This window comes from Leiobunum rupestre, chromosome 8 (genome assembly GCF_980474605.1).
Source record: "Leiobunum rupestre chromosome 8, qqLeiRupe1.1.hap1, whole genome shotgun sequence".
NCBI lineage: Eukaryota > Metazoa > Arthropoda > Arachnida > Opiliones > Sclerosomatidae > Leiobunum > Leiobunum rupestre.
In genome coordinates, this window is record NC_143391.1 from 24,759,774 (window position 1) to 24,770,751 (window position 10,978).

General features: G+C 40.0%; 1 protein-coding gene across 1 annotated transcript; it reads right to left on the reverse strand.

Annotated features, from left to right (window-relative positions):
• Positions 1-3,745: 3,745 nt before the first annotated feature.
• LOC149932853 (neuropeptide CCHamide-1 receptor-like) lies at positions 3,746-10,768 on the reverse strand. Its single transcript, XM_090155952.1, has 4 exons — positions 10,445-10,768; positions 8,037-8,411; positions 7,409-7,971; positions 3,746-5,413 (listed from the first exon to the last, which is right to left on the reverse strand). The coding sequence occupies exons 2-4, from the start codon at positions 8,238-8,240 to the stop codon at positions 5,023-5,025; spliced, it is 1,158 nt and encodes a 385-aa protein (XP_090012078.1). The 5' UTR covers positions 8,241-8,411; positions 10,445-10,768; the 3' UTR covers positions 3,746-5,022.
• Between the last annotated feature and the right edge of the window lie 210 nt (positions 10,769-10,978).

Here is a 10,978-nt window from a genome sequence, read left to right on the forward strand (position 1 = left end):
ATTGTCTACTTTCGCGCTATTTCAAGCTGAACTCTTTTAATTTGGTATTTTAACTTATAAAATTAATATTTAAGTGTAGAACAGCCTCTTGTTTAGTGCTTAAAATAATTTTGACAATTTTAAACTTAAAAGTAATTAAATTATTACGTTTTAATTCGGACCCCTATAGCTAAACAAGTTGGGCAAGCGCCCAAACTACCCTTTAGTTAGGACCTTATATCGTTAACGAACGAAAAAGAGGCTTTTACGGTATTCTTCCCCCTTAAATATAAATGTACGAGAAAGCTCTTTCGTTTGAAGTTTTATTCGACTTTTCCAATTTCGCGGAAAAGCCGACAGTCCGTGACTAATGTAGGCTTAACTTTTGGCCTACACAGATAGGACATTTTGTCTATTTTTAATCAACTTCAAAGGAAAAAAACGCGTACTTTCGCGCCATTAATATTTGACCAAGGAATTACATTTTCCAGTTCCCAGCTAGCGCCTAGGAAATATAGGAAAAAATTCTCGATTTAATTTTTTTAATTATTTCGCGCTTTCCTTACTTTATTTCCTTTTTACCTCTCCGAGGGTACTTTGTACCCTGGAGGGGTATTACAATCACCGTGTCTGTCTGTGGGTCTGTCTGTCTGTCTGTCTGTCAGGCCTGCGAACGCGTTCGCATTTTCGAAGCAAAGGGTAATCACTGCGTACGCAGTTTCTTAGAATCAGGGAAAAGGTTTTTCCAAAAGCGCCCTCTTTTTGTCATTGGGTGTAGTATAATTTTTTAAACGGCCGGGATTCGAACCGGAGCCCTCTTGAACGACAGGTGAGCGTTCTACCGCAGAACCACGGATAAAGTTACGCTTCAAGGAAAATTAAAAACTCTTCCGAGCCAACTTGTTTTAACTTATACCTGATGATATTTAATCAACTGGTTCCGGTACGATAAGCCCCATTAAGAGTTCCGGCATCCCACGGGTCCCCGTCCTTTTTCCTACCAAATAGAGTTTTTTTTTAGAGAAAATAGGATTTTGAGTTTGTTTATCATTCTTGCCACGGTGTTATAGTTGATTTATTCCCCGATTTCACCCTATAGGCTGGTACGCCAGTTATCGTTCACTTAAGACTGAGATATTAGAAATAAGTCCAACCATACTTCGCTAGTATTATTAGGTGAGGTAAGCTTCTCGAAGTTTGGAAGAACCTCCAACTTTTAGGTGTAGTTTTTAAAGTTCCACCCGTTTAACTTCCGGATCGGAAGCGCATTGGCTCGTGTAATGGGAGTGACGTACGAAGTCGCCTTAGACGCGGCGGCCGCGGTGGCTGCTTCGAAATCTGTCCGCTGGGAGCTGACAATGCGATAGATGGGAAAGTCGAGTATCGAATACGAAATTTTTTTTGAACGAAATTTTTTGGTAGTACGAGCAACGTAGTGGTTTCCAGCCAGTCTTTGACGAGATCCGTCATTGTCACGTTCTATTGGCTCAGACTACGAGACGAAGAGCTCTCGAGAAGAGAATATCAATTTGTTTTTATAAATCACCGAATAACTTATCGTCGTCTTCATCCATCGTCCGAGAATTTGATAACGGCTCGCGTGGGAAAACATCCATTTCCAATAAGTAGAAAAAATGTCGAAAGTGTCAATAAATGGATTGTCCTCTCGCGAATGTAAATATTAAAAATTAAATCATGAATCTTGGCCATATTTTAGCCATCTTTAAAATTTCTTTCTTTAAAAGGCTATAAAAACGAATTGATCGAAATAAGATTATTTTTAATCCTAAATAATATGTGAAGTTTAATAGAATTTATATAAAAAAGTGGAAATAATATAGTATTAAAAGATGAAAGGGAAAATGAAAAGAAAATAACCCGATCGATCCGTGCGGCTAAGATGCTTTTATGTTATTACGTTGCCCCCTGAATTCTCGAGATAACTATACCGTATGTCGTACTTATGGAAAGTAGATTTGTAACACGCATAATTTTCTTTGTTCCCAGTAATTTTTCAAAGCCATGGTGCTAAAGTCTAAGCTTTCTAGATTGTACCGAAGAAAGACCTTCGTATTGCTTAATCCTCTTTTAGAATAAAACAAGTTGCCTCAAGGCAAATTATACTTTTGATATTAAAGCACGAATTAAGCGCATAAATTAGTGGTTTTTGTTTGAATTTCCAAGTGTTATAACATTGTACTTTTAATAACTAAGGTATTAAAAAGGATAAAATCAGCCGTATATGATTTGTTTCCCAAAAACACCAACAGTAACATCACTCCCAACGGCGGAAATTGGATATATTTTACACAGGAAATGTTGTCAAACCCAATTTGATTAGTAGTAATACTACCATTATTTTATTTAAATATTGAAAAGTTAAAATATTGAAAGAGAATCGCCATTAATATATTGAAAAAAAGAAAAATAGTGGTGTATTAAAAAAAAATTAAAACTAATTAGTACTTCTCACTAAATGTAGATGTCACTTCGATCATAAATATAACGCGCGTCGTTCGGTAAGATTGCTAGAGAATCCCCCCCCCTGGCATGAGAGGGGCAAGTGATAAACGTCCCCAGCATGCACTTCAATCACGTCGGAAGACGTAAGTTTTTTGAACCGGCTTGATTGTTTTTTTTTAAGTATAAATAAATACATTATTGAGAATAGTAACAAACTAAATTATAGACGTCATAAAGTGGGCAGAGCAAATTTAAACAAACATCATCGGCAACGCCGCTAATAGCGCCGTCCTATTTTTCAAGAAATGAAGTTTATACTGATTACGGTTAAAACCACAAGCAACGGTAATATCTCGTAATGTTCCAAATATAATGAGTCATTTTAGCTAAACATATACTACACTTTGATGTTAGCCAAAGACCGAGAAGGCATAGTAATATTGCTAAGGAATAAAAGTGGTGCCTTGGGTATTAGCCTAGCTGATTATTAAGTACATAATTGATAGAATAATCCTAGGTAAACATATACTACACTTTGATGTTAGCCAAAGACCGAGAAGGCATAGTAATATTGCTAAGGAATAAAAGTGGTGCCTTGGGTATTAGCCTAGCTGATTATTAAGTACATAATTGATAGAATAATCCTAGGTAAACATATACTACACTTTGATCCGAACAATAAAAATGAGAATTGAGGACTGATACTAAAATTTCTAGGAAAGAGATGTGTGACTCAATAGTCATATGTGATGAATCCAAATCCATCTGACAGATTGAGGAATTTTATTGAACGTCAAAAAATTAACAAGAAACCAACCAGCCAGTCATTCTTGGTAACAGTATAACTTTTTGTCTCAAAAGTAAAAAAATGTCATATTTAAGAAATCGCTCATTTTAGCTGGGTTTTTATATAAAAGGACACATTTACTCTCACAAAATAAAGTAGATTTTGGTCGAGCCTAGATCTCGCAATAAAAATAAAACCGTTCATGGGATCGCCTCTACTTGTACATCTCGCATAAGCGAGAAACTTCACTCTCTCGCGAGACAAAAGGGGAATTCCCCTTTGAAAGTAATATTTTTTTTATGTTATTGGCTCGGAAAGAAATGAATGGCTGGGTTTTCTCTTCGCAACGCCCGTCTGTTTTTACGAGCGGCATCGGCTACTACATAAAGTAATCGCCCTTTAGCAAATGGACACGCAACAATTGTCCGTGACAATTACAATTCCTGTAGGCTGTAAAGTCGTATTTCTATAGCATACCAGAAAGAGGAAGTAAGTACCATTTTTGTGATAAACGACTTTTCCTTTAATAAATGACTTTTATTGACAAATATTACACATGTTGTATACAAATGCGCCATATTTTTTGTCTATATTTTTACTACGATCTATGTTGAGTAATTTTACTCTCCCATAACAAGACGTCACCTACGCTTTTTTTCACATAAAAAAAAACACAAAATGGTGGCCATAGCCCGAGTGATACTACTCTACACGTTATACAAAAACAATTAAGCTGACAATAGGGTTAATGACATTTTAATTATCCGAACAAACGACCTATTAGCGGCCGCCCACCCGGCGCGTCTCGTTGATATAAAAATACTGGACAAAAATTAAATTGGTGTTCGACACAGTCTATTCCAATTCCGCGAGCTTCTTTGGAAATTGGCTTTCCTAAACTGGCAACGGGTTTATTGATTCGAGACTCCCGCCTAATGCAAAAGCGATCAATTATTCCACAGAGCGCGTTAAGCTTTCTAATCAATATCGAACACGTTTCTTGAAAAATCTTTTAAATAAGTAGGTCTTCCAGAAAGTGTCGCCGGCGAAAAGCTGAAAATCCCGCGTTTCCGTATCCGGTACAGTTTGCGTCGGGCGAAGCGGAGAGCTCGTCCTTATACCCATCAATTCCGATAATGAGCGCTAGCGTCATTAAATTCGGTACACCATTAATAAACTAATTGTCGATGGATATTAAAATCGATGGCGCAGCTAGCGTATACGTGCCAGGCTATTGAAATCTATTAATAACGAACGCGACCGATATTCATTTTACTTCCTGAAAATTGATTATCCAATTCGTTCGTTTGACAGGCCAAGTTTTCGCGGGAATCGGTTGATTTTGTTTAATCCGTCAGTTTAATCATTATGGATATTGTTGTATTTCTCTTAATTAAATATATGAACGTGTATATTAAAATAAATTACTTTTCTCGTTATCTACTTGATAAATTACCTTAGCTGATACTGTCGCGATAAACGTTTATATAACGAGCGTTTTAAGAGGGTCAGTAAAAATGCGTTTTAGTAAAAGACACGCGGGGGACCCGGCGTCCCTTAAGTACACAAGTCGACCTTTAAGAAGGTAATTAGACGCTCCACTTTCAATTACCGCGAAGGCGGCGCGCTATTGTTTCCGGGGAAGCGATTAGAAATTTTAGGACGCGCGTTAAGAAAAGATTCCATTCTTATAATCACACTACCGTCTCTAGGCTTTTGACCAAGGTGCCGGTCGTCGTGGCGGTGGCGCTTTTGGGACTGGTGGACTGTTTCCACCAGCTGATTGGCCATCGTCAAACGCGCGATATGGCCGTTACCTTCGAATAGGTCCTGGAGGAACCGCAACCGTTATTGAAGCGCGTATCTTTGAATTCAGGCGGGCAGCACGACCTGAAGAGGCATTGTTTAAAGTGTTCCCGGTAGACGCCGCTGATAAAGTAGAGAACCACCGGGTTTAAGCAACTGTTGGCGAAGGTCAGGACGTAACCCATGATCTTGAGCGTGTGCCACCAAGCGTTGTAGTGCAGGTGAGAGTTCTCGGAGAAGTAGAACCAGATCAGGAACAAATGATTGGGAAACAAGGAGAATGCGAAGAGAAGCAACAACGCTAGCACGATCTTGGCCACCTTTGTTCTCACACGTACCAGATGCGCTTGACTGTCATTCACTCCGAAAGTAATTGGGCTGTTGAGAATAATTCATACACGAATGAGTTAAACCTTTAATCCATTAACACTGAACTCTTATAACATTAGAAATATAGGTCTAATTGGTCTAATGTTAGTTAGAATACGTAACCGAAGATCTCGAATATCGGTCGTAATTAATTTTTGACGCACATACTAGCACGATCTGCTAGAAAGGCGGACGTATATCAGCAAATATTTGTTTAAGAATAGCTAGATTGATTGGTAAACTCGTCACAAGGTACAAGGTTTCGAGCGAGAGGGTTCGATGTTGGACAATATCAAGCCGAAAGAGAGCACCCTTCACACTGTCGTCACCCTTTGTCCGAATTGGCGGTTAGTAAAAGACCTTGACCCTCTTCTTGCCCTTCCATTGTTAGCTCGAAGCTTTGTTACCAGACTAAGTAAACACGCCGGACCAAGTTAATTGAATTTTTATGGATTTTTATATTATAATGAAGACGAAAGAACAAATAGGAACTCGTCCAAGTGTCATCTTTGGTGTCGAAAACGTTGTTTCTAGACCGCCCCCTCCGCCCACTCCCCCCTTTTTAGTTAGGTAGCCATCGTCCCACCGGGTGCCCCATATTTATTATCTCGAGTTAATCTCGTGTAAAGGGAGTTGGGCCATCGCTGGTGGACCATCAAAGAAGTAACTCCTCGGCGTCACTTTATCACTCTGAACAATGAGAGCGCATCAAGCGGGTCGATGGAAATTAATATTAACAACTTATGATGAGAGGCGCGAAAACGAGACGCCTCCGCGAGAAGAATCACTGCTAGATCTCGCTCGCGCCTGTTAAGTAGGTGATACAAATGGGAAAACTGCAACTTGAGTCGATTCACACGCAAAAGCCCACGTCAGCTATTTTGAAACACGTCAGATGATCATTCTTCAACCAAAGCTTAATATTAAAACGCCAATTCGAGCTTAAAATTTTAATTTATCGAAAAATAATAAGTATCTTTTTGGACATTTTTAAAAATCAAAATCAGTATTAGACTGTCTAAAAGACCACCCGTCCGATAAAGTTTGTTAGGAACTTTGAAACAAAATCCTAATAAATCATTCCAGCTAACATTCAGCACTTATTTTTGTATAGGCTCTTTAAAGTCGAGACGTTTATGACCTTTAAAACAACGTAAGGAAAGAAAATCAATTACGCTATTTAGATAAAACTTGAAGGCAATTTTGTAAGGAAGCCTTCACCCTGATAAAATTTCCTCCCCTCAAATTAAGATTAATCGCTCTTTTCATTGGCGTAAGGAATGGGGCATTTTTGCTCTCGGAACGAAGCGTACAAAATCATACGGCTTCGGAAAATTTGAATTTTGACATTATCCCGGGACGAGCGTTTCTAGGGTTTAAAAACGGACCGAAATTCTTGGGATTCTCGAGTGGCTTATCCGCGAAAATGATCCGGGCCTAGTACGACGGCGAATAAACGCTACGGGATAACCCTAAACCAAGGGTTAAACCCAATATTTTGCTACCGGAAATTTTCCAAGCTTTTAAATTCCCGAACCTAGGATGCGCGATGTAAAAAGAAATAAGTAACTCTGCCCCAATAATTCTCGGGAACTCGAGAGTGGAAAAAAAAAATATAAGGGAACCTAGCGGAGGGAAAGTTCTCTTCGGAATGTTATTACTCGGGGGATATATTCTGTTTGATCTGAAATATGATTCTAGACTCCGCAAAGGCCCACCTTATAACTACTTTTCCAAAGTAGTTATTTTCGCGTCTTCGAGACACTATCGTTTATCAGTAGTGTCAGGCGGGTTATATATAAATCGGAAATGACAGCTATAGTAGGCTCTAAGTAAGATCATTACTCCTCAGTTTGGCAAGGTCGCAAACTTTACCCAGTACGCCTCTAACCCTTCTAGAATATTTGTCGTTTAAGACACCGAGCGAAAAATGATCGTAAAAGAGCTTTTTTTGGTATATTTAAATGAGTCGTAAATAAAGATGGACGTGATTTTTATTCTCACCTTCTCGATGTGAGTAGCTTAAAGGCCATAAGTAAGTAGAACAACGTGGCGATGCTAAGCGGCAAGGCGTACAGCAAAACGAACTTGGTCATGACCATCAGGCGGGGATAGAAGGGGAAGTCCTCGACTTTGAAGGGGTAACAGATTTCCACGTCACCGTCGGCTTGAGGCGCTAACAAGATTCGCGCGAAGAAGGCTCCCGGCAAGGCGACTCCGATGGACAAGGTCCACACTGTCGCGATGATGACAACGGTAAACCTCTCCGAGTACTTGCTTTTGTGACGGTGGAGGGGCCAAGCGATGGCCAAATACCGGTCGAAACTAAGGACGGTCAGAGTGAAGACGGTCACGCCCACGGATAAGTCCCTCAAGAATTCGGACATCTTGCAGACAAACTCTCCGTAGGGCCAGTGGTCGATAGTGTACACGGTGAAGATGAACGGCACGGTACCCAGGAACAATATTAAATCTCCCACCGCCAAACTCGTTATCAAAGTGTTGGGAGAACTTCTCATTTTCCGATGTCGAATGTAAATGTAGATGATGACGCTATTTCCGACGACCTGTAAAAGAATTTTGAAATAAATTTGACACTTCCGAAAGAAATAGATTCTTCGATCAAAATCACCCCTATCACGAAAAAAAGAATGAGTATTATTGGCACGACGAATGTCTCGGGTCTTTGCGGGTAGGGCGGGATGCCTTCGATCGTCATGTTGGAGTCGTTGAGGAAAACGTCCACCGAGAGTTCTCCTTCGGAACTGGTGAAAATGTAAGTAAAATTTCCTTCTTTGAAGTCTGAAGCTAGAGAAAGGGCGTTATCATCATTCATCTTTCTTTCGCCTCCGGTGAAGATTACGCAAAACGTGATGGATTCTTCGAGAAGATAATCCGCGGAGATCGAAACTTCATGCTAGCGCCGTAGCGTTTTCAAATTCCTCGACTTTCCCGAGAAGAGAAAATCCAACTTTGAGTGATGGACGGTCCAGCTTCCGTTGGTCATCTGCGGGAAGATAAAAGGAAAGGAACCTTTATTTTTAAAAACGGCACCAACCTATTTCCGCTATATAAATAGAAACGGTCAGTCCCCTGTGTATCCCATTTTTGAAAAATGGCGGGATTTGATGACGACTGGGATGGGTTTTCCATTTTAAATGGAATTGAAAGGCATTTCCACGTGCTTCGACCCAACATCCGACAGATTTAAGACCGGGGAAGGGGGAGGTTCTGTCAACAAAGACCGAAAGAAACCGTAGAGACAAAGACTCCCGAAAGCCGCCGGTCGTCTTGGTTGTCACGTATAGTGAAATGGACTGGGTGGCCAGCCAGTATATAAATGATTTTTGTTTCTTTTTTTTATAGGGTACCGCCTGAACTAAGAACGCGATTGTTGCATTAACAGGAACACTATGAAAACAATACGTTATCCTTCTTTTCTTCGAAAATGGCTATAAAAGAATCTATTTGGACTCGGCCGCCCTTCTGCCGGATGATAAAGCTATAAAATGTATCATAAGGCCGATGATCGCGGTATTGCTAAAACAAGAAACGCGGGGTCAGATCGATAAAGACACCGTGATGCGGTTTTAATTAAAGCTATACGCGAAAGATGTCCTTTATTGGTATATCTATGTACCTTTCCAATTACCAGGAAATCTAGCTCGGGGTCCTCTCTTTATCCTTACCGTCGCTATATATAGACTTATAAAGAAGTAATCCGATATAGATTTTATAACTAGGAAACATCATTCTCTCGATACAGTCTATTGTAAAGAAAATAGCCATCATTTTCATAGTTCTTTTTTTACGTCGGTCGGCCTCGTAGAGGTTATACATCTCTCGGATTTGACTCGACTATCGACTCTCGTGTACGCGGCCGATTGCTTACGGCCTTCGTTGTAAGGTCTCAGGCCCGGAGAGATCGTTTCGTCACTTTTACTCCTTCTTTACGCTACGTATACTCCTCCAAACAGAAGTTACGCTTTTACGTCTCGGTATACGGAGAACGGTTATTAAATTTTGATAGGGGGAATTTGTATGCAAGGGCTTCTCAATGGGTCCCGCGGGATGTAATGGACAAAAGAATGTTTTTCAATATCACATACCCGTTTCTTTTCACTGTAAAAAAACGTTAATATTTGGAAGCTGAATAAATGAACGAAAATATCTGTGGGACAGGATAAGTATACGAAGATGCTCCTATACGCCCAAAAGCGCAATGTTTTATCACAAGTTTATAATATCTTATCTTCGTATTATATAGTCATATGAATTTTCGTTAGACAATATAGCGCGGGACAAATTGTTTTCTATACAAAGATTTTCTAAAACTATTTCATGGAGAAAATATGTCTTATAAATGTGGTTAAGTAAATATCCCTATAAGAAGAATAATTTACGAGCCTGCGAAGATGCGTGCTACGTAGATACATAAGAAACGTATTATATAGGCTTCCGATTTTTTTGAAGGTTATAGGAAAGCCCTATATACAATCTTAATTAACTATTGAGATAAATGGATAATTACTTTCCGTACTGAGCCACTGGTGAATCAATATTGCATCGGTCGTTAACTACGATCGGAATTCAGAATCCGCCTTCGTGCATCAAAGACCGCCAACTGCAGACTTCCAGATTAGACGCCTTCCTAAGTGACAGTAGGCCTCATTTAATCAATGGACTCCGGTTCCCTTCTGATACTGGATACGCGATATTAGCTTGAAACAATTACTATTAAACATGGGAAAGTTGATCTATCGAAGTTCTAAGCGGGGATATTTAATTAAATTCTGCAAATCGGAGGTTTGTAAGATAATACTACGAACTAAATGAGCCGCGGAAATTCTCTGAATTCTCACCGTTAATTAGTTATAATGACGTAAATTCCCTTCAACATTAGAAATATTTTATTCGATACAATTTGGGAGTTAACGTATTATTTAAATATCTTAGTGAAGTATTCGATTGTAGATAAAATTTTGCAAATAGTAAATTAAGTTAAAATCCACCTACTTAAAATACGAATGTATAGCTTACCGTATCATCGTTTAACCAAATCGTGCCTCGGATTCATCTTATCGGAATCTTTTTAAAGCGAAGAGCGAAAAAACCTGTTGAATCTTTCGGTAGCAGAAACGCACTGTCGTCTGGGAACGCGCAACAGCGAGCGACTGAGTGGCCGAGTGGTTAGCGAAGTAATGTCCGGTCAACCGCGAGAGTTTAATTAAAACTCTTTCTGGTGGGAGCTGGCGGCACCGGATCCTTCGGCTTTCCCATCTCGACACTTTTGTTTGCTCAAATCGGATCCGCGACTCCGCGCTTCTGCTCAAAGAGCGCCTCTCTCGCTCTTATCGCTTTCCAGTGGCGAACTGGACTTTCCAGCGAGCTAGAAGAATCGGACTGCCTCTCAATTACTTGGCAGCCCCTCCGAAACAGGAGCGAGACCGCAACTACTTTGTTATTCTTCTCTCGTCGCTCTCCGGGTCTCTGGCTAGGAGTTGTGCACGCGCACCCTTCAGGACCGATTTCGTACCACATTTTCCGCGATCGAAAAGAGCGCCTAAATGCATT

Coding starts and splice junctions, on each gene's coding strand:
- LOC149932853 (XM_090155952.1), bottom strand. CDS start 8,240: ATGAATGATGATAACGCCCTTTCTCTAGCTTCAGACTTCAAAGAAGGA. Junction 7,972..8,036: donor TTCTTTTTTTCGTGATAGGG/GTGATTTTGATC, acceptor ATTCTTTTACAG/GTCGTCGGAAATAGCGTCAT. Junction 5,414..7,408: donor AAGCTACTCACATCGAGAAG/GTGAGAATAAAA, acceptor TATTCTCAACAG/CCCAATTACTTTCGGAGTGA.